Source organism: Bufo bufo, chromosome 5 (assembly GCF_905171765.1).
Source record: "Bufo bufo chromosome 5, aBufBuf1.1, whole genome shotgun sequence".
Lineage (NCBI taxonomy): Eukaryota > Metazoa > Chordata > Amphibia > Anura > Bufonidae > Bufo > Bufo bufo.
In genome coordinates this window covers 202,535,157-202,558,038 of record NC_053393.1, presented here as the reverse complement: position 1 = coordinate 202,558,038, position 22,882 = coordinate 202,535,157, and the positions used below count along the sequence as shown (strand labels likewise).

The 22,882-nt window shown below is 43.1% G+C and overlaps 1 protein-coding gene across 1 annotated transcript in view; it reads right to left on the bottom strand.

Annotated features, from left to right (window-relative positions):
- Positions 1-22,882, bottom strand: part of NEK11 (NIMA related kinase 11) — a 284,450-nt gene that overhangs the window by 105,422 nt on the left and 156,146 nt on the right. The window contains exon 11 of the mRNA XM_040433921.1: positions 17,153-17,279. Within this exon, the coding sequence (XP_040289855.1) occupies positions 17,153-17,279 (127 nt within the window). The remainder of the gene's footprint in view (positions 1-17,152; positions 17,280-22,882) is intronic.

Genomic DNA, 22,882 nt, shown 5'->3' with positions numbered 1-22,882 from the left:
GTTATGGTAGGCGGAGTCTGCCCTTGTTCTGCTCTAGCGCTGGCCAATTGCAGCGCAGAGCTCACAGCCTGGGAGGTTATTTTCTCCCAGGCTGTGAGCTCTGCAATGCGATTGGCCAGCGCTTCAGAAGAACAAGGGCAGACTCCGCCTACCATAACTTAGAGAACGGAGATACCGGAGGACATAGCAGGAGAACGGAGCGGCGCCCAGGGATAATAGTAAGTGCAGTGAGATCCCCGGGCGCCGCTCTACATGTCTGTATAGTTAGTTCATAGTGTAATAATCGGTGAAAGGTCCTCTTTAATGACCACACACTGTTTTGTGATTTACAGAATTTGGTGGTAACAACCCTAACTTTTTTATTTGTTGTAAGTACTCCAAGGTATGGGGACTTATTGAAAATGCTCCATGGGAAACAAATATTCAAGGAGGTATCTCCCGAGAAAGAGAACCATCTTGCCCGGCTCCCTATGAGCCAAGATCCAACCTTCCAACAAGCCTTGGTATTTGACAAGGGAATATAGCCAAGTCAGATATTCAACCATAGACAGCTGTTTTGGGGTGCTTGTCCTTCATCAGCTGGCGAGATGCTTCTCATTATTGCGAGATGCCTCTTTTCATATTTGTTTCCCAAAGAACATTGCCAATAAATCTCCATACAGGACTGGTCTCTTTAAGGAGAATCAGCACCCTGTCTAAGCCACTTTCAAGGCATCGCACTGAGCCAGCCAGAATCCTACTACTTACTGATAAGGAGCAAGTACTCCAAAACAGCTGACTACGCATGAATATCTGGCTTGTTGCAAAGTCGGATCTTGACTCATAGAAGGCCACTTCCAATAGGGTGTGCTATTGAGATGGTTCTCTTTCCTGGGAGACACCCTTTGCATATTTGTTTCCCACAAAACATTGCCAATAAGTCTCCATACCACGGAATACTTCCAGTAAGTCTCCATACAGGACTGGGCTCTATAAAGAGATTCAGCACCCTGCCCAAGTTAAAAATAGGAAAATGTATAATTTAGGTGACATATGAACTTGGCAGATCTGTTGATTATTTACACTGCAGAATTCTCATATGAAGTCCACAAGATCAGTAGGGTACGTACAAACCAAGTGAACAGAAATTCACAACTTCACCACGAGCAGCTATATAACCACATAGGCAGGGCTTGTGTGTCAAAGATTTCTTCCAGATTTTCCAAATGCTGCAGATTTGAATTTCCTTGTACAGTGTGGGGTAAAGTCTGTAGCAACATCTGTGGTGACATCTGCATAAACATCCACCGTGGATTCCCTGTATAGGAAAGCATAGTCTTCTGTGCCTTCCTATACAAATGGACATAGTAAAAAATATATATACAGTGGGGGAAATAATTATTTGACCCCTCACTGATTTTGTAAGTTTGTCCAATGACAAAGAAATGAAAAGTCTCAGAACAGTATCATTTCAATGGTAGGTTTATTGTAACAGTGGCAGATAGCACATCAAAAGGAAAATCGAAAAAATAACTTTAAATAAAAGATAGCAACTGATTTGCATTTCATTGAGTGAAATAAGTATTTGAACCCCTACCAACCATTAAGAGTTCTGGCTCCCACAGAGTGGTTAGACACTTCTACTCAATTAGTCACCCTCATTAAGGACACCTGTCTTAACTAGTCACCTGTATAAAAGACACCTGTCCACAGAATCAATCAATCAAGCAGACTCCAAACTCTCCAACATGGGAAAGACCAAAGAGCTGTCCAAGGATGTCAGAGACAAAATTGTAGACCTGCACAAGGCTGGAATGGGCTACAAAACCATTAGCAAGAAGCTGGGAGAGAAGGTGACAACTGTTGGTGCGATTGTTCGAAAATGGAAGGAGCACAAAATGACCATCAATCGACCTCGCTCTGGGGCTCCACGCAAGATCTCACCTCGTGGGGTGTCAATGGTTCTGAGAAAGGTGAAAAAGCATCCTAGAACTACACGGGAGGAGTTAGTTAATGACCTCAAATTAGCAGGGACCACAGTCACCAAGAAAACCATTGGAAACACATTACACCGCAATGGATTAAAATCCTGCAGGGCTCGCAAGGTCCCCCTGCTCAGGAAGGCACATGTGCAGGCCCGTCTGAAGTTTGCCAATGAACACCTGAATGATTCAGAGAGTGACTGGGAGAAGGTGCTGTGGTCTGATGAGACCAAAATAGAGCTCTTTGGCATTAACTCAACTCGCTGTGTTTGGAGGAAGAAAAATGCTGCCTATGACCCCCAAAACACCGTCCCCACCGTCAAGCATGGGGGTGGAAACATTTTGCTTTGGGGGTGTTTTTCTGCTAAGGGCACAGGACAACTTATTCGCATAAACGGGAAAATGGACGGAGCCATGTATCGTGAAATCCTGAGCGACAACCTCCTTCCCTCTGCCAGGAAACTGAAAATGGGTCGTGGATGGGTGTTCCAGCACGACAATGACCCAAAACATACAGCAAAGGCAACAAAGGAGTGGCTCAAGAAGAAGCACATTAAGGTCATGGAGTGGCCTAGTCAGTCTCCGGACCTTAATCCAATCGAAAACCTATGGAGGGAGCTCAAGCTCAGAGTTGCACAGAGACAGCCTCGAAACCTTAGGGATTTAGAGATGATCTGCAAAGAGGAGTGGACCAACATTCCTCCTAAAATGTGCGCAAACTTGGTCATCAATTACAAGAAACGTTTGACCTCTGTGCTTGCAAACAAGGGTTTTTCCACCAAGTATTAAGTCTTTTTTTGTTAGAGGGTTCAAATACTTATTTCACTCAATGAAATGCAAATCAGTTGCTATCTTTTATTTAAAGTTATTTTTTCGATTTTCCTTTTGATGTGCTATCTGCCACTGTTACAATAAACCTACCATTGAAATGATACTGTTCTGAGACTTTCCATTTCTTTGTCATTGGACAAACTTACAAAATCAGTGAGGGGTCAAATAATTATTTCCCCCACTGTATACTGCACAGAATATGTGTTTTTTACAATTAGCAGCGTATGTCACTCTATACCGTGGCATATGTCGCAGCTCTCCATCTGAAATTTACATCTGTGAATACTTTGTTCAGTACTATTGTTACGTTCGCCTCAGAAGGAAGGATAAAACTAAATAATAAACCATAAATCATACTGCCAATTAAAGCCAAATGAAATAAAATTCTATAATGGAATCTAGCAGTTTCTTAGCGCAGTTAGCATAAATGAATCTAACGTGGATGATTTCCTTGACATGACTGGGCCAGGATTCCGAAGATGCTGGAGAAATGATATAACGTGTTATGAAAACCACTTTACTATCTATAGGCACGACTCATTTTCAGATCATTTTAACACTTTATTTTGGCATCTATTTGCTGCAAAGCTTTTAAAATGACTAATGAAATGAAATCAGCGGTAAGATTCAACATCTGGCAATATGAAGAAGGCATTTTAATTGCAGAATAGATTCGAACTGGAAGTCAGCTGTAGACTTTACGTAATGCGTTGCTGTTACTTTTTTTCTTCTTTATCTCCTTATATTGGAGCTTCTAAATGAAATTAGGCATGGCTGCATAAATAAATTGAACATTTAGTCACGAATGGCTTGTTGTGCATCCCTAGAAAATGAGGGTTCGGCTGTGGTACTGCTTACATTTCACGTAAACATAGCAACAAGATTACTGAAATGTAGGCCCCCACTTTAGCGATAATGGATTCTCATTACTAGTGTCTACGCTGCTTTTTTCATTCATTTACATACAGCATTCGTGTTCTGTTCCCTGACTTTTCTCTCCGTTAGAGCTCATGCACACGACCGTATGTATTTTGCGGTCTGCAAAACATGGATCCTCAAAAAATACGGATGATGTCCGTGTGCATTCTGTATTTTGTGGAGCAGAAGAGCTGGCCCCTAATAGAACAGTACTATCCTTGTCTGTACTGCGGAAAATAATAGGACGTGTTCTATTTTTGGGGGGAACGGACATACGGAAATGGAATGAGGTTGCCAGTGGCGTACCTACCATGGACGCAGAGTCTGTGACTGGTATGGAGCCCAGGTTGAAGCGAGCCGAACACTGAGCTTCTGTTCTCATCAGGAAAACATGATATTTTCTTGTAGCTGCCACTAGGTGGAGCTCAGTGCAAATATATTTTTACAGCTTAGTTTACAGTCATTGGTAACTCTAAGTTCCTATGCCCTGGGCTCCCCCTAGTGGTGGCTTTGGATAGACTAGATTTACTAATGTATTTATGCCAGTTGTCTGGTAATTGAGAAATATTGTATAAAGAATAAACACCATATTTATAAAGCACCTGTTGCTTGCCGTATTTTTCATCCTATAAGAAACACTTTTTTCCCCCACAAGTGTGTGTGCGGGGGAAGTAAGTCTTATAGGGTGAATACTAATGGGTTTTTCCATTATGGAAGTGCTCATTAGTACAGTAGGATCAAGGATCAGTGAATACTCAATACTCAATGCTTCCTGGTCTTCAGTTACAGATGCCACAAACTGTGCTGTGACCTGCGCATAGCGTGAGGACAAACACTCTGTGATCTCAAGCTGTGTGCCGTCGGGTCACAGCACAGCTTGACAGGAAGAGCCCTGGATCTCAGGAGCCATGGTGGTGTCCGAAACCTAGGTGCTTCTTAAAGGGCTTCTGTCAGCCCACTAAACCGTTTTTTTTTTTTTTTGCTTAATAATAACCCCTACACTGCGATTTATCCATACATAAGTAAAATAATAATTTTGGTTCAGTAGAATTTGCTAAAACCCTATTTTTATAATATGTAAATTACCTTGCTACCAGCAAGTAGGGCGGCTACTTGCTGGTAGCAGCCGCATCCTCCGATGGTAATGACGCCCCCTCTGCTTGTTGATTGACAGGGCCAGCGGACGGGATCTTTCTCCGCTGGCCCTGCCTGTTTTCATTCAATATCTGGCGCCTGCGCCGCGGCCGTACCTATCTTCAATCGGCGCAGGCGCACTGAGAGGCGGCCACTCACTCGGCCGCTTCATCCTCAATGCGCCTGCGCCGATGACGTCACATCTACACCCGGCGCAGGCGCATTGAGGATGAAGCGGCCGAGTGAGTGGCCGCCTCTCAGTGCGCCTGCGCCGATTGAAGATAGGTACGGCCGCGGCGCAGGCGCCAGATATTGAATGAAAACAGGCAGGGCCAGCGGAGAAAGATCCCGTCCGCTGGCCCTGTCAATCAACAAGCAGAGGGGGCGTCATTACCATCGGAGGATGCGGCTGCTACCAGCAAGTAGCCGCCCTACTTGCTGTTAGCAAGGTCATTTACATATTATAAAAATAGGGTTTTAGCAAATTCTACTGAACCAAAATTATTATTTTACTTATGTAAGGATAAATCGCAGTGTAGGGGTTATTATTAAGCAAAAAAAAAAAAAAAACGGTTTAGTGGGCTGACAGAAGCCCTTTAAGGACAGGTTAGTTTAATAGGGCAAAAAACTGTAATAAATACATTGTAAAAAAAAAATCTAAGGAGTCGCATTTTGCATTCCATGTTGCCTGTATTTGACACATCCATACTGGAAAAATGGGTGGGGTCAGGGCCGGCTCTATAATAAGGCAGACCAAGCAGCTGCTTGAGGGCGCAGAGAGGAAGGGGGGCAGGGCGGAAAATGTATTTATTTTTTATATATATTATATATTTTTTTAAATACATAACTTGCGGACTTGCCCAGCCGGGCCCGGACGCCCGCCCCAGCCTGCAGGTTTGCCGTGCGGCCCTCACCTCCTCACAGAGCGGCACGCAGGTCCAGCAGCAGCACGGCATCGGCAACACAGACAGTCACGGGGTCAGGGGAGTGTGACTGCTGAGTGGCGCTGTGGCGGGCGGGCGACAGGCAGCAACTGGTGTAGACTGGGGAGCGGAGGTCTGGAGGCTGGAGGCGGAGCTGTTGGTGGTGACTAACTGTGTGTGAGTGAGTCTGTGAGACATCAGACAGTGACACTCACACAGCCAGGCCCAGACCAGACCGTCCTTACTGCCGTAGGTGGCACAGACAGGTAGGTAGGTCAAGGTGATCTAATTGAGCGCAGGCTGCGCAGAAACAGAAGCACATTAATGGCGGTGGGGTCAGGGTGAGGCGGGTGACATTACAATGTGACATGAATGGAGGGGGGACAACAAGACATTTGGACAAATGTCTCTGAGTAGTCTGTGCGGCCCGCAGGGAGAAATGTATGTGGCCTGGGGGGGGTGAAATGGACATGATGGAGGGGGAGAAATGTGGCAACATGGATGGAGGGGGGAGCAATGTGACAACATGGATGGAGGGGGAGAAATTTGACATGGAGGGGTGAGAAATGTGACATTAAGGGGGTGAAATGTGACATGAAGGCCTTGAGGGGGAGAAATGTGACATGGGGGGCTGATGGCTGACATAGGGGCATGATGGCTGACATGGGGGCGTGATGGCTGACATGGGGGCGTGATGGCTGACATGGGGGCGTGATGGCTGACATGGGGGCGTGATGGCTGACATGGGGGTGTGATGGCTGACATGGGGGGTGATGGCTGACATGGGGGGTGATGGCTGACATGGGGGGGTGATGGCTGACATGGGGGGGTGATGGATGGGGGATGATGGCTGACATGGGGAGCTGATCTGAGGCATTGGGGGTCTGATCTGAGGTCTGATTAACATTGGGGTCCGATTGCTGATCTGACCTGAGGTGTAATGGAACATATTATTTTCTTATCATCCTCTAAAACCTAGGTGCGTCTTACAGGGCGAAAAATACGTTCCTCAAACCAGCGATTGTCTGAAGCAGAGAGAAGATACCAGGACCACACAGAGGAGAAGCCAGCTGCTGCAAACGGGACCAGGGCTAGGTAATCTGCGGGGCGGTGGGGGCGCCAAAATGTAGCTTCGCTTGTGTTGGCAAAAATCCTTGCACCGGCCCTGGGTGGGGTAGAGGGACTCATGCTAAGTTTTGCTTTTGGGTCTTATGATATCTGTGTATTTGCCTCTGTAAGTTGCTGGTAACTATAGCTACTAGCTACTCGATGCTTGCACTCAATAAAATTCTTCAGTCTCTGTAATTCCGTAGTTAGTAGTGCAATACATCAAGTGCCCTTGTCCAAAACACTGGAAGAGTGTGACACATACTCCACTTGGCTCACACTGACTTTTGTCTCTCTGAGACTGACTTCCAGTCCCTAGTGATGCATTGAGCCATGGCTGTCCCTTCTTGTGCCACACTATTTGGAACCATAATAGACCTCTCCTTGCAACACATTTCCAGTGGTCAGTCTGGACACTGTAGAGGTTGCTCGGTGGCCATTTCACACTCTGTATCTCTCCCCTTCAGCCCTGCACACATGTCTCTGTGAGGGAAACACTGTCAAAAGGTGCCTCAAAAGGAATAACTTTCTTTTCTTGCTGTGACTTGAGGACCTGTTCAGCCCAGTCATCTGGGCACAGGTCCTTCAGCAGCATATGCTTATATCTGTAAGTTACACAAGCACCACATTCCCTTCATTGTATACTTATACACAGAAGCCCATCTATACAGAAAGCTTTGCCTGGTACTGGAGCTCAGTTCCATTCAAGTGGGACAAATTGTAGGTCCGAACTGATTTGACAGTATCAGGCTGTTAAGTTCAAACCCTATTGACAAGGGGCAATGGTAATATCCAACTGTTCATTTATTATTATTTTTTACTTTGAGGAACAACACAAGAACAAAAGACAGTCCTACCCAGTCTATGCTCTAGAACTGTTATTTGACGAAGAATATCAGCATGTACTAAAACAGGTCTATCAGGAGAGTTGACAGGTCCAGACAATAGAAAACTAATGAAATTCTAGCTGTTCAAACATCCTCAGTGAAGCTTCTATGGTCATATGACTGGGCCTGGCAATGTTCAAGCACCAAGTTGTATCAATCTATGCATCTGCAGTATATATAAAAAGTTACTGCATAATTCCAATATTCTTCAACTTTATCTTTATCTCCATATTGTAGCATGAATTTACACAAGGTATAGTCTGCATAAAAAGCAGCAGACACTATTACAGGACCTTGAAATTTGGGTAAAAATGAAGGTAAAAAGAGGTAATGCTTTTTATTGAGGGTCCTCCTGAGAAATACTGAGGACTTATAAGTAGTGTTAAGCAAACCCGAACTGCAAAGTTCGGGTCCGTACCGAACTTTACGAGTTTTGGGTACCCGGACCTGAACCCGAACTTTGCCGCAAAAGTTTAGGTTCGAGTTTGGTGTTTGGGCATTTAATAAAGTTTGTTGAAAGGCTGCAGGGCAGCCAAATCAACAAGCCTTTAAGCTGTGGACACTTAGAAGCCATCACAGCCATGCCTAGTAATGGCATGGCTGTGATTGGCTGGTGCATCATGTGACCCAGCCTCTATACAAGCTGGATCACGTGTAGCACCTCCCATCAGCTCTGAGTAGTGCAAGGACAGGAAGCAGGCAGCTGAAGTGAGGGAGACACCAGCTTTGCACCCCTGACACAGAAATATAATAATTCATCTGGCTGTTAATTCTGTGGGTGACCTATAGAATTTTTTTGTGGGTGCAATGCACCATCTTTGTACCCCTGACACAGAAATATAATAGTTAATCTGTCTGTCAGATCGGTGGGTGACATACCCATTTTTGATGTGATGTACACCTGCCCTGCATCCGTGACAGGGAAATGGGTGGGGGTGATCACACACAAGCGCTGCCGCCTGTCCACAGCCAACGTGGACATGCTCATGTTAATTTAAATGAACCAGGCATGGATCCCACAGGACTTGTCCACACCTTGTGCTGAGTAGACAAGTATACCGGCCGCACCCAGTCATTGTTATACTCTAGTGCACTCTCTTTTTTATTTCCCAATGTTTTGGGGCCTTCCCAAGTCTATAAAAAAATAAAAAAATAAATGGGAAAAAAAATAAAAAAACAAAAACAGTGTTGGCTACCACTAAGGCTCCATTCACACGTCCGCAAATGGGTCCGCATTCGTTCCGCAATTTTGCGGAACGGGTGCGGACCCATTCATTTTCTATGGGGACGGAATGGATGCGGACAGCACACAGTGTGCTGCGGAGCGCGGCCCCGATCTTCAGGTCCGCAGCTCCACAAAAGATAGAACATATCCTATTCTTGCCCGCAGCTTGCGAACAAGAATAGGCATTTCTATAGGGGTGCCGGGCGGGTGTATTGCGGATCCGCAATTTGCGGGTCCGCAACACACCACGGACGTGTGAATGGAGCCTTACACCGCCACGTCCACCGCCTTCTCAACCTCCTACTCCACTTTGATCTCCACCTCCTTGTTCAAGATTATTATTTTTAATTTTTTTTCTATTCTATGTTATTTAAAGTCATTTTCCTATCCAGATTTGTTTGCAATTACCCTGCTCTTACCCACATTTTGCTTCCTTTTGCAGCCCTCTAGCCCTTACTACGACTATTTTACAGCCATTTTAGTGCACCAAAGTTCGGGTCCCCATTGACTTCAATGGGGTTCGGGTTCGACTTCGGGTCAAGTTCGGGTCCCGAACCCGGAGAACTCAAACATCCACGGGTCCGCTCATCCCTACTCATAAGTAAATTAAATCCATTCCTACAAACAATTAGATATAGCAGAAACTGTTCACTAGAAGCAATAAGTTCAGTCTTCTGCTGCACACTGAGGATTTTTAATAGCATCGTAAAATACAGAAAACCAGACTTTTCTCTTCCAAAGCTTTGCCAATTAGTCCTCAATTACTTATCAAAATAATAACTTATTGTCACTTCATAAACTTAGTTTTTACTTCATAATTTTTTTAATAAAAAGTATTATTAGCCAACTGAGATATAAAGCTATTTTGTGTCACTTTACAATATTGCAGTTATAAAAGTTAATTTTATAATATTCAAGGTCTTTTCATGAAAATCTTTCTGGCAACCCAATCTCTAGGGGCAATAAATGACACATTGTGTAAGCTTCAAATTAGTCTGCTTCATAACATTATATTCTTTCTGAGCTTTCTGAAGTAGCAGCTGTTATAAAACCGGAATGCGATTAGACTAAACCAGAATCGCAATCAAGTGATGTGTTTCTTTTAGCTGTTTCTTTGTATTTCAGAAAAGTTTCTGGTGTTTTACATTTGCTTACTATCTGAGGTTAACATGAAAATTCTCTTTCCATGATTCAGTTCATGAAGTGCCAGGGCTTATGCACACAAACGTTTTTTTGTTTTTTTTCAGTGTCCATTCCGTGGCTTGAGGCTACTACTGGCTCACTAGTTAGTGCAAAAATAGGTTACATGAAGAGTGGCATAGAAAACTAATGAAGCCCCTAACTAGAGCTTAACTCAGTAAATAATTAGATAACCAACAAAGCAACACTGAGAACTATTAAGCTAAAAAGGTATATTTTTATTAGACATATGGTTAAAAACATAGACAAAGAGATGACAGACAAGTGCAATCCTGGGAGAGTTAATTCAATATAATAGAGTAAAAAGGTAAGCGACCAAAAAATATATATATATATAAATGCCTGTATGTAAAGAGAACTCCTATACAAGAGCTACACTTGAGAAAAGTCCACAGTGCAAATAAATGCATTCAGTATGAAAGTGCAAGTGCGTATATTCAGTTGTGACTAGGGGACATAAGGTATAAATCCTCAAGTGTGGCTCTTTCCAAAAGTGCAATTGTATCTATACCGCTATAAGTAACAAGCGGTAAAGTGCAAGTGCAATATAGGAGATAAGAGGTGAATAGCAAGACCATATATGGTACAGAAAAGGCAAAGGGCCGCAACAAAGATAGTAAAACATGCGGTCCAAACAAAGCAAGGTCACATACCGTTATGGAAGTAACAAGTCCACAGGAAGACTGCACACCCCGACGCGCGTTTCGATTTGAAACCTTCCTCTGGGGGTACTGGCTCACTAGTCCTGGTCCCCTGGCTTCCAGCGGCTTGTACCCACCTCCCGCTCTCGCCTTCCCAGCTGGCCTGGCCACAAGGGTAGCTCTATTCCTCCACAAATGTTGTAGCCTGCTCAGCCTCACCTCCTAAACTCGCAGGGTGCAAGTGCGCACACCCCTGGCTGTTAAAGGGCCACCTTAATTCACACCAGACAATGGATGGTCACATGTGGGTACTTTAGGCACCCGGTGGGCACGTGCCGGAGCAATAGATAGTCTAGCTTGATAGTTCCCTGCAAAGTTGTGCTGTATTTGTTTGACTGCCCGTGTACCGACTTCTTCCCATTTCCCAGACAGACCCTCTGCTGCCTGACCTGACCTGTGCATGGCCTCCATATTGACCCTCTGCTGCCTGCCCTGACCTCGGACTGTTTATCAGATTGTTCATTCTCTGCCTGCCCTGACCTCAGCCTGTCCCTGACTATGATTTTGCCAGATCGGGGATCCTGTATCATAGAAACATAGAAACATAGAATGTGTCGGCAGATAAGAACCATTTGGCCCATCTAGTCTGCCCAATATACTGAATACTATGAATAGCCCTTGTCCCTATCTTATATGAAGGATGGCCTTATGCCTATCCCATGCATGCTTGAACTCCTTCACTGTATTTGCAGCTAACTCTTCTGCAGGAAGGCTATTCCATGCATCCACTACTCTCTCAGTAAAGTAATACTTCCTGATATTACTTTTAAACCTTTGCCCCTCTAATTTAAAACTATGCCCTCTTGTAGCAGTTTTTCTTATTTTAAATATTCTCTCCTGTTTTACCTTGTTGATTCCCTTTATGTATTTAAAAGTTTCTATCATATCCCCTCTGTCTCGTCTTTCTTCCAAGTTATACATGTTAAGGTCCTTTAATCTTTCCTGGTAAGTTTTGTCCTGCAATCCATGTACTAGTTTTGTAGCTCTTCTCTGAACTCTCTCCAAAGTATCAATATCCTTCTGGAGATATGGTCTCCAGTACTGCGCACAATACTCCAAATGTGGTCTCACTAGTGCTTTGCAGAGCGGCATGAGCACCTCCCTCTTTCTACTGGTAATGCCTCTCCCTATACACCCAAGCATTCTGCTAGCATTTCCTGCTGCTCTATGACATTGTCTGCCTACCTTTAAGTCTTCTGAAATAATGACTCCTAAATCCCTTTCCTCAGATACTGAGGCTAGGACTGTATCACAGATTTTATATTCTGCTCTTGGGTTTTCACGCCCCAGGTGCATTATCTTGCACTTATCAACATTAAATTTTAGTTGCCAGATTTTTGACCATTCCTCTAGTTTTCCTAAATCCTTTTCCATTTGGTGTATCCCTCCAGGAACATCAACCCTGTTACAAATCTTTGTGTCATCAGCAAAAAGACACACCTTACCATCGAGGCCTTCTGCAATTTCGCTGATAAAGATATTAAACAATATGGGTCCCAGAACAGATCCCTGAGGTACCCCACTGGTAACAAGACCATGGTCTGAATATACTCCATTGACTACAACCCTCTGTTGTCTGTCCCTCAGCCACTGCCTAATCCATTCAACAATATGGGATTCCAAGGCCAAAGACTGCAATTTATTGATAAGCCTTCTATGTGGGACAGTATCAAAAGCCTTACTAAAGTCTAGATAAGTGATGTCTACTGCACCTCCGCCATCTATTATTTTAGTCACCCAATCAAAAAAATCAATAAGATTAGTTTGACATGATCTCCGTGAAGTAAACCCATACTGTTTTTCATCTTTCAATCCATGGGATTTTAGATGTTCCACAATTTTTAGACAGCTGACTTAGAACCTCTTCCTCTGTAAAGACACATGCATCAAAAGATTCATTAGTCTTCCTTCCTAACTGAGGTCCTTTTCCTTCATTTTCCTTTGTAAAAACTGAACGGAAGTATTCATTGAGGCAGTCAGCTAGTTCTTTATCTTCTTCCATATACCTTCCTTCTTTTGTTTTTAATTTGGTAATTCCTTGTTTTAGTTTCCTTTTTTTATTTACGTATCTGAAGAATGTCTTATCGCCTTTTTTCACTGACTGAGCTAATTTCTCTTCTGGGTTGGTAGCACCATACCATAGGTAATTAGGAGTGAGCCACCACTATAGCTGTTTTCTAATTCCTCTTCTGCCTGTGCTTTAGAAGCTCTTATAACTTGTTTGGCCTCTCTCTGCCTAATCTTATAAATTTGCCTGTTATCCCCCCCTTTTTTTTGTATATAATTACTAAATGCTATCTTTTTGTTTTTAATGATTTTGGCCACTTCTGCTGAGTACCACAGTGGTCTCTTCCTTTTTTTGCTTTTACTGACAAGCCTAATGCAATTATCTGTTGCCTTCAATAGTGCCACTTTTAAGTAGTCCCATTTCTCCTGGACTCCATTGAAACTGTTCCAATCTGATAGGGACTCGTAATTTTAGAAAAGTCAGTTTTTCTAAAATCTAAAACTATTTGTTTTTGTGTGGTGTATCAGATACCAAATTCCCATTTGTGAATACTAAATCTAAAATGGCCTCCTTCCGGGTTGGCTCCTCAACTACTTGCTGTAGAGATAATCCCAGTAGGGAATTTAGAATATCTGTACTCCTGGCAGAACTAGCTATTTTGGTATTCCAGTTTACATCAGGAAGATTAAAGTCTCCCATAATGATAACTTCCCCTTTCAATGTCATTTTAGCTATTTCCTCAACTAGTAGATCATCTAATTCTTTGACTTGGCTAGGTGGTCTATGTATCACACCTACACGAGTTACCTTATGATTATCAAGCTGCAAGGTGACCCAAACTGACTCTAAATTGGTCTCACTAACTTGTATTAAATTAGATTTTATGCTATCTTTCACAGGGCCACCCCTCCCCCTTTCTTGCCTTCTGTCTTTCCTATATAGAGAGAACCCTGGTATTGTTATCTCCCAGTCATTACTCCCATTGAACCCTGTCTAAGTAACAGCCACTAAATCTATATTCTCAGATGCCATTATAGACTCAAGTTCATTGATCTTATTCCCTAAACTGCGAGCATTTGTAGACAGGACTCTGAGCTTGTCATTTCTTAACCTCTGTGCTACTGGTATCTTCTGGCATTGTTTCGAGGGGCAGTCGGACTCCTGGATTATCACCCTTTTGCCCCCCTTTCCTAGTTTAAATGCTCCTTAGCAAATACTTTGAACTGTTCACTGAGGACATTCGTTCCCTTGAGAGAAAGATGCAAACCATCTTTCTTGTACAGTTCTTTTCCATTCCAACGAGAGCTAACATGAGACACAAAGCCAAACCCTTGGTTCAGACACCATTCACCAAGCCATACATTGAATTCTGTAATGCGCATCTTCCTGTCATGCTGAAGGTTATGCACAGGCAAAACTGCAGAGAATAAAACAGTTGATGTAACCTCCCGTATATAATTTCCAGGTGTTTGAAAAGCTTACTTCACCTTTGAAACCTCATTGCAAGCCATATCATTTGTCCCAAAATGGACAATAACATCCATCTCCCTTTCCTTCTTTGCTTGCCTAACAATATTAAGGATACGTCGTCTATCCCTGCTAGCAGTAGCACCAGGGAGACATCTCACAAAACCATTTTCCTCAAACTTCACACCTCTTATGATAGAATCGCCCACCAACAGCTGCTTACCATCAGTCCTCACCTTCTCCTTTTTGTCTTTGGCTGTAGTCTTGCATACTTTAGGCATGGGAGATGATTGTTCCTCACCCACTGTGCTTGAGCCATCCTCCATGTTGCTTTTGCACTCTGAAAGTGCTGCAAATGAATTATGGAGAGCCACAGACTGTGGGACTTGTCTTCTATCCACAACTTTCAGTCTACCAGAACCTGCAGTAACCCATCTTCCATTTCTAGGGGGCCTCTGTGGCAGTGGCATTGCAACGTTCCCAGCCTGAGTTTATTTAACAGTTAATTTACAAATCTCAGATTTCAAAAATGCTATTTCCTTCTGCATTATGGAGAGCTGTCTACAGATCAGACAGTATCCAAACCTCCGAAGAGTGGAACCTGAAATAAAAGCACAACAATTCCTGCACAGAACCAGGTCTGCCATTTTAAAGAAGGAAAAGATTTTAAACAAACCTTACTTTTTTAGATTGTATCCACCTCCAGATTACCTCCTGAGTATCTCTAATGCACTTAGAAATGCAGCACTTTGAAAATGCAGCAAGCTAATACTATGTGGCTATATATACACACACTCCAACAAAAGCTCCTCCCCCAACAACAAATTTAACACCTTAATCACCTATGCTCATTTGCAATCAGACAATAGTGAGAACCTGTTTAACAAATTCCTTACCTGTTTGGACGCAGTGTCTGAGTATCCACCAGAAACACAGCTGAAGTTCTGCTACAGTGGAAAAGCTCTAAGTTAGTCTCCTGAATATCTCCAATGCACTTATAAAAGCAGCACTTTGAAAATGCAGCAAGCTGACCCCTGTGTGACCCCTATGGGTCAGCTGTCAATGACACAAAAACTACTCCAGATGGTAGCAGCCTGGTGGTTCCCCTGCAGTGAAGTACAGTTCAAACCCTGGAACTAATCTTGCACTTATATAATTTTGGGCCATATTCATTGGGGCTTGGGCCGTGGATCTTTTGAGACCCTAGCAATGCCCTTTGTTCCCACAAAGTTGGAAGCATGCAATTGTCCAAAATGACTGAGTATGATGAAGCATTAAGTTTTCCTTACTGGACCTTACAGACTCCTGAAAACAACTCCATAACATTATCTCACCTCAACCACACTTTAAATTTGGCACAACGCAGTCAGGCAGTTAACATTCTCCTGGCATTCACTAAACCCAGACTGGTCCACCAGATGGTGTCACTCCACAAAACGTGTTTCCTCTGCTCCAGAGTCCAATGGTGGTGTACTTGACATTGTTATTGTGCTTGGTGATTAATGGCTTGTATGCAGCTTATCGGCCATGTATAGACATGCCATGAAGCTCCCAGCACACCATTTTTGTTCTCATGTTAATGCCAGGCGAGGTTTAGAACTCTACAATTATTGAGTCAGCACAGCACTGGAAACCTTTCTGCACAAATGTTTGTAAAGGCAGATAGCATGGCTAGGTACTGGAGTTTATACACCTGTGCCAATGGGACTGTATGCAACACTTGATGTCAATGATTAAGAGGTGTGACCCAATACTTTTGTATAGATAGATAGATAGATAGATAGATAGATAGATAGATTATGGATGGAAAAAATGGTAACACAGTCCTAGAAAAGAGTCAAGGGTGCAAATCCTCTGGGATCCAAGGCCCACTAGAAAATCCAACCGCAAAAAAAAAAAATAGGCAGAGCTACAAAAATGGTGAAAAGATGTGTAAGATGGTGACCACAAAGGTGGGATAAATAGATGATAAATGTAAATAAAAAAACATAAATGTCATAATTTATCATAACATTAATCAGCAACTGCTGTGTGTTACTTTAAGGGATTGTCTCACTTCAGCAAGTGGCATTTATTATGTAGAGAAAGTTAATATAAGCCATTTACTAATGTATTGTGATTGTCCATATTGCCTCCTTTGCTGGCTAGATTCATTTTTTCCATCACATTATACACTGCTCGTTTCCATGGTTATGACCACCCTGCAATCCATCAGTGGTGGTTGTGCTTGCATACTATAGGAAAAATCGCCAGTCTCTCTGGTGACCAGGACACATAGGCTGGTGCTTTTTTTTTATAGTGTGCAAGCATGGCCACTGCTGATGGATTGCAGGGTGGTCATGACCATGGAAACGGGCAGTGTATAATGTGATGGAAAAATGAATCCAGCCAGCAAAGGAGGCAATATGGATAATCACAATACATGTCCAGCACACCAATTTCAACAGAACAATTGTGACCTTGTGGTGACCAAGGAAACAATCTAAACAGTAGCAGTACAGTTATTGGCCATCACACATGGAAGAAAAGCAGACATCCATAAGCCAGTGACAGGTTGTGATATGGTAAAGGAGTAGAATAAGGAGGCGTGTTCCCAGAGAGGGAACGGCAACTGCATATATATACGGTATATATAAATTGTGCTATTAGATAGCTAAATATAGATCTAATGAATATTTTGAATTTTGTGATTTTTATTTTATTTGATATGTAATGACACAAATTGCTGTAATGACAAGGTATCGAAGCATGTTATTATTTTATTAAGTATCAAGTATTGAAATTACTTACCAGGACGAGAAGGTTCTGATTCACAAAGTCTGTCTGGTACTTTAGTACTTTCATCATAGTGAGAGTTGTACTTTCTTGCACTCACTGGCTCTGACTGTATAAGGTGTTTGGGGGGTTCATCATCTTCCTGCATTACAAGAAAAATTACACAAACATTAAATTAAATAGATTAAATATACCCGTGTGAAGCCGGGTCATCCTGCTAGTATATATTACTTTATACTATATACGTACAGTACAGACCAAAAGTTTGGACACACCTTCTCATTCAAAGAGTTTTCTTTATTTTCATGACTATGAAGGCATCAAAACTATGAATTAACACATGTGGAATTATATACATAATAAACAAGTGTGAAACAACTGAAAATATGTCATATTCTAGGTTCTTCAAAGTAGCCACCTTTTGCTTTGATTACTGCTTTGCACACTCTTGGCATTCTCTTGATGAGCTTCAAGAGGTAGTCCCCTAAAATGGTCTTCCAACAGTCTTGAAGGAGATCCCAGAGATGCTTAGCACTTGTTGGCCCTTTTGCCTTCACTCTGCGGTCCAGCTCACCCCAAACCATCTCGATTGGGTTCAGGTCCGGTGACTGTGGAGGTCAGGTCATCTGGCGCAGCACCCCATCACTCTCCTTCATGGTCAAATAGCCCTTACTTTCAAAGTTTTCCCAATTTTTCGACTGACTGACTGAACTTCATTTCTTAAAGTAATGATGGCCACTCGTTTTTCTTTACTTAGCTGCTTTTTTCTTGCCATAATACAAATTCTAACAGTCTATTCAGTAGGACTATCAGCTGTGTATCCACCTGACTTCTCCTCAACGCAACTGATGGTCCCAACCCCATTTATAAGGCAAGAAATCCCACTTATTAAACCTGACAGGGCACACCTGTGAAGTGAAAACCATTTCAGGGGACTACCTCTTGAAGCTCATCACGAGAATGCCAAGAGTGTGCAAAGCAGTAATCAAAGCAAAAGGTGGCTACTTTGAAGAACCTAGAATATGACATATTTTTAGTTGTTTCACACTTGTTTGTTATGTATATAATTCCACATGTGTTAATTCATAGTTTTGATGCCTTCAGTGTGAATCTACAATTTTCATAGTCATGAAAATAAAGAAAACTCTTTGAATGAGAAGGTGTGTCCAAACTTTTGGTCTGTACTGTATATACTTTATACTATATATCAGAAGGCCACCACTACTGGAAAACCACTGTAAACCATATGTTCAGTTTTCAACATTTTTCAGTTTAAATATAAAATTAATAAACAAAATACTGTAATTACATTGTTTTTCAAAATTTTCTCACACTGCAATTTACTGCCAATACTTAGGGGCTGCATTAACAACCTCCCACCATTTACTGCATTAAAGGGATTTTCCAGGGCTTAGATACTGATGGACTATCCTCATCAATATGAGATCAGTTGGGCACAGACATCCTGCACTCTCACCCCCCCCCCCCCACCCCAGGTTTCGAGCGCCCTATGGCGCAGGAAACTATACAATGTATGAAGCAAGAGGAAGAAGGCTCCATCCACTGTGTAGTGGCTGTGCAGGGTACTGTACCTCTCAATTCAAGTGAATGGGAGCTGAGCTGCAGTATGCCAGCTTCAGAAGCTAAACAGTGGACGGTGGGAGTGTTAAGTTGTCGAACTCCAACCAATATGATATTGATGACCTATACCAGGGATGCCCAACCTGTGGCCCTCCAGCTGTTGCAAACTACAACTCCCAGTATCCTGTATGCCTGGACAACCTACAGCTATTAGGCCATGCTAGGATTTGTAGTTTTGCAACAGCTAGAGGGCCGCAGGTTGAGCATTCCTGACCTATACTGAGCATGGTCCATTTATATCTAAGTACAGGAAAGTTCCTTTAATTTCATCACAGATGGCTAAGGTATCAGGAGTGGGTCTTTCATCAAGCTTGTTGACCGTTTTCTGTAACAACCAGTAAATTATCAATGAAGTAGAAGAAAAAGTAAAGCAATGTATTCTCAAAGTTGCTCAACAAATATGTGAGTTATATTTAAACCGATCAGCCAACAGGTGACCACATATATATGGATTATCTTGTGACAAAGGCACCTGTCAAAAGGTGGGATATATTAGCCAGTAAGTGAGCAGTCAACTCAAACTTCTTGCTTTAGAAGTAGGCAGAATGGAAAAGCTTGATAATCTGAGCCACTTTGACAGGGGACAAATCTTTTTTGCTAGACAACGAGGTCAGAACATTTCTACAACATCAGGTCTTGTGGGGTGTTCCTGTTATGCAGTGTCTAGTACCTACCAAAAGTCATCCAACGGAGGACAACTAGTCAACTGGCAACAGGACTTATTAATGTGCTGAGGGAGTAAAGACCTGTCTATCCCTATCCCACACATTGGTGCCCATTCTGACCCCTATCCACTGATGAAATCACTTACTATGTGCACATGAGCATCAGAACTGGACCAGGAGCGATGGAAGAAGATGGCCTGGTCTGATGAATCACGTTTCCTTACATCTTGTGGATGAACAGGTGCATATGTGTTGCTTACCTTAGGTAAGAGATGGCATCAAGTTGTACTTTGGAAAGAAGGAAAGTCGTTGGACGGACTGTGATTCTCTGATTTAATGTTCTGCTGGGAAACCTTGGGTCCTGGCATTTTACTGTGGATTTTACTATGACATGTATCACCAACTAAAACATTGCTTGTAAAAAAAAGTACACCTTTTAATGACCTTTTCATATTTGCTAATAGCAGTGGTCTCCTTCAGCAGGATAATGGATTGAAGAGCATTGCAAATAGCTCAGGGTGTTGATTTTGCCTCCAGAATATCAGTCTCACCAAGCATCTATTGGTGTCACAAACGTACCGAGACATATGGAAGTCCCGGCGACAGTAAGTGGCAGGAGATCTGTGAGACTGGCAAATCGTGGTTTGATCCGACAGGTTTCCCTGTGGATCAATAGGCGTCTGTGTTATTTCTGGTAATGGCCACACCCCTTGCCTCCAGGTTTTGCTAATTTTGTAATTTAACCTTCCTTATTTATAGTTGCTTCTCCCACTATGCTGTGCGGTTTATAGCTTCAGTTTAGTTGTGGATTGCTGGTGTGTGGATCTCAGGTGAGTTCCTGGTGCTTCCATAGCCCCTTTGAAGTTAGGTCTTTCCTTTCCCTTTTGTATTTTGTTTGGGTTCTGTGTGTTGCATTTCCCTATTGTTTGTATTAGGCCTGAAGGAGACTTCTGTTCGTCCTTCCTTTTAGAGGAACAGGTAGTCTCGTCCCTGCCATTAGTACCAGGGTCCTAGAGGGCTAGATAGAACTCTAGGTATTCCTGCGTATGAATTTATCTACCTTTGGGGTCAGTTCATACTGGTAGACAGTCAGGATTTTGGTTAGGGTTTCTACTAGGAGGTATCCATCTTCCTTCCCGAGTTCTCAGGCCTGATTCCCTGTCCCCCCCCCCCCCCCCTTCCCTCCTATGCTCAGTGTGGTGTTCCCCTCCCACACCGAAGCGTGACATTATAAACTGCCATTACTGTCATTTTTTGTTTGTGTGCAGCCATGGATCCTATTGCTGCACTGGCAGGTCAGCTGCAAGGGCTGTCTTTGGAGGTAGCTGACCGCATGACCATCTCGCAGATGCAGAGATCACAGGCTGTTTGTCCTGGTGGTAGTGGTGGAGACCAGGCCTACCTGGAGCCTAAAGTTGCCCTCCCGGACAGATTCTCTGGGGGACGTGATAATTTCATTTTGTTTACAGAGCTGAGCAAACTGTATTTTAGGCTACGTCCACACTCATCTGGAGATAAGAAACAGCGAATCAGTGTGGTTATTTCCTTGCTTAAGGGGGATGCGCAGTCATGGGCTTTTTCTCTGCTGACCGGATCACAGTCTCTCTGGTCGGTAGATGAATTTTTCGAAGCTCTGGGTCTTATCAATGATGATTCAGATCGGACCTCTCTAGCTGAAACCAAGCTGTGCAGCCTTCGTCAGAGTGATCGTTCCACTGAGATTTATTGCTCCGAGTTTAGAAGGTGGGCTACGGATACGGAGTGGAACAATCCTGCTCTCCGTAGCCAGTTTTGTCAAGGGTTATCAGAGAGGCTGAAGGACGCTTTGGCCTTTCATGAAACCCCAGTGTCTCTGGAGGCTGCTATGTCTCTAGCTTTACGCATTGATAGACGCCTGAGAGAGAGAGAGAGAGATCTAGGGGTCCCCACTCTCAGGACGTACTATCACATCATGTATCGTCCTCCTCTGACACTTTGGGTGAAGCTACTCTTGGGTTTATGTCTGGGGACGAACCCGCGCAATTAGGGGGAGCTACTCCTGGATCCGCTTTTAAGCATACTGGTAATAGGAAGGGAGTGTGTTTTTTCTGCGGACAGAAGGGACATTTTTTCAGAGTATGTCCATACATTCTAACGGCAAAAAGAAAAAAGAGGGACATTGACTCTTGCAGGGGTGAGAGGAGAGTCAGATGTGCATTTGTCTTTGACTGGGAGTACCCAATTTCTCCTCACTGTCTATGTGGCGCTAGAGAAAAAAACTGTGGGGATTGAGGTGTTTATCGACAGCGGGGCCGGGGTGAACCTGATTGATGCTCAGTTCGTCGATATGTACGAGTTGTCACCGAGTGCATTCGAAAAAAACATTTCCATTTTTGCTAATAATTCTTTTTCTGTTTTCGTTCCATTTTTGCGGATTCCGTTTGCGATCCGTATGCGGAACCACTCATTTCAATCGTTCCGCAAAAAAACGGAATGTACTCCATATGCATTCCGTTTCTGTATTTACGTATTTACGTTCCACTGAAAGATAGAACTTGTCCTATTATTGCCTGCAAATAACGATCCTTGTCTCCATTCAAGTCAATGGTTCCGCAAAAAAAACGGAATGCATACGGAATGCAGCCGTATGTCTTCCATATCCGTTCTTGTGGAACCATCTATTGAAAATGTTATGCCCAGCCCAATTTTTTTATGAACTTACTGTTTAAACATTATTGTATGCTTCCGTTTCGGATCCGCAAAAAACGGATCACAAACGGAAACCAAACTGAAAAATGTAACGGCAAAACGGAAGCGGAACGGAAACACTACTGAAACAAAAAAACGGAAAAACTGATCCATTTAAAACGGACCGCAAAACCATACGGTCGTGTGCAAGAGGCCTAAGAGTGGGTGACTTTTATCAAAAATGTATCTCAAGCTAGACAGATTTTTGATTGGGGTGATTATTGCATTGACAATTGTCTGAATACATCTTTTTCTGTCTTAACTACTAAGACATTACCCTCTTTTATATCTGATTTTGCCGATGTATTTTCTGAGAGTGGATGCCAGAATTTACCTCCGCCTCGGGAATATGATTGTCCTATCAACCTTATTCCGGGAGCTAAATTGCCAAAATCTAGATTGTAAATTCTTTCTGGACCTGAAAGACTGGCCATGGGAGAGTACGTACCGAGAGTTTGGCTAAAGGACACATAAGACCTTACAAGTCTCCAGTAGCAGCAGGTCTTCGGCCATGTCTGTATTTCTGTGAACTCAATAGGATTACTGTCCATAATCCTTACCCTCTTCCTTTGATTCCCAATTTGTTTAACCAGATTGTTGATGTCAAGGTGTTCTCCAAGTTGGACTTAAGGGGGGCATATAATCTGGTTGGGATCAAGGAAGGGGATGAATGGAAGACGGCTTCTAATACTCCTGAGGGGCAACCTGGTCA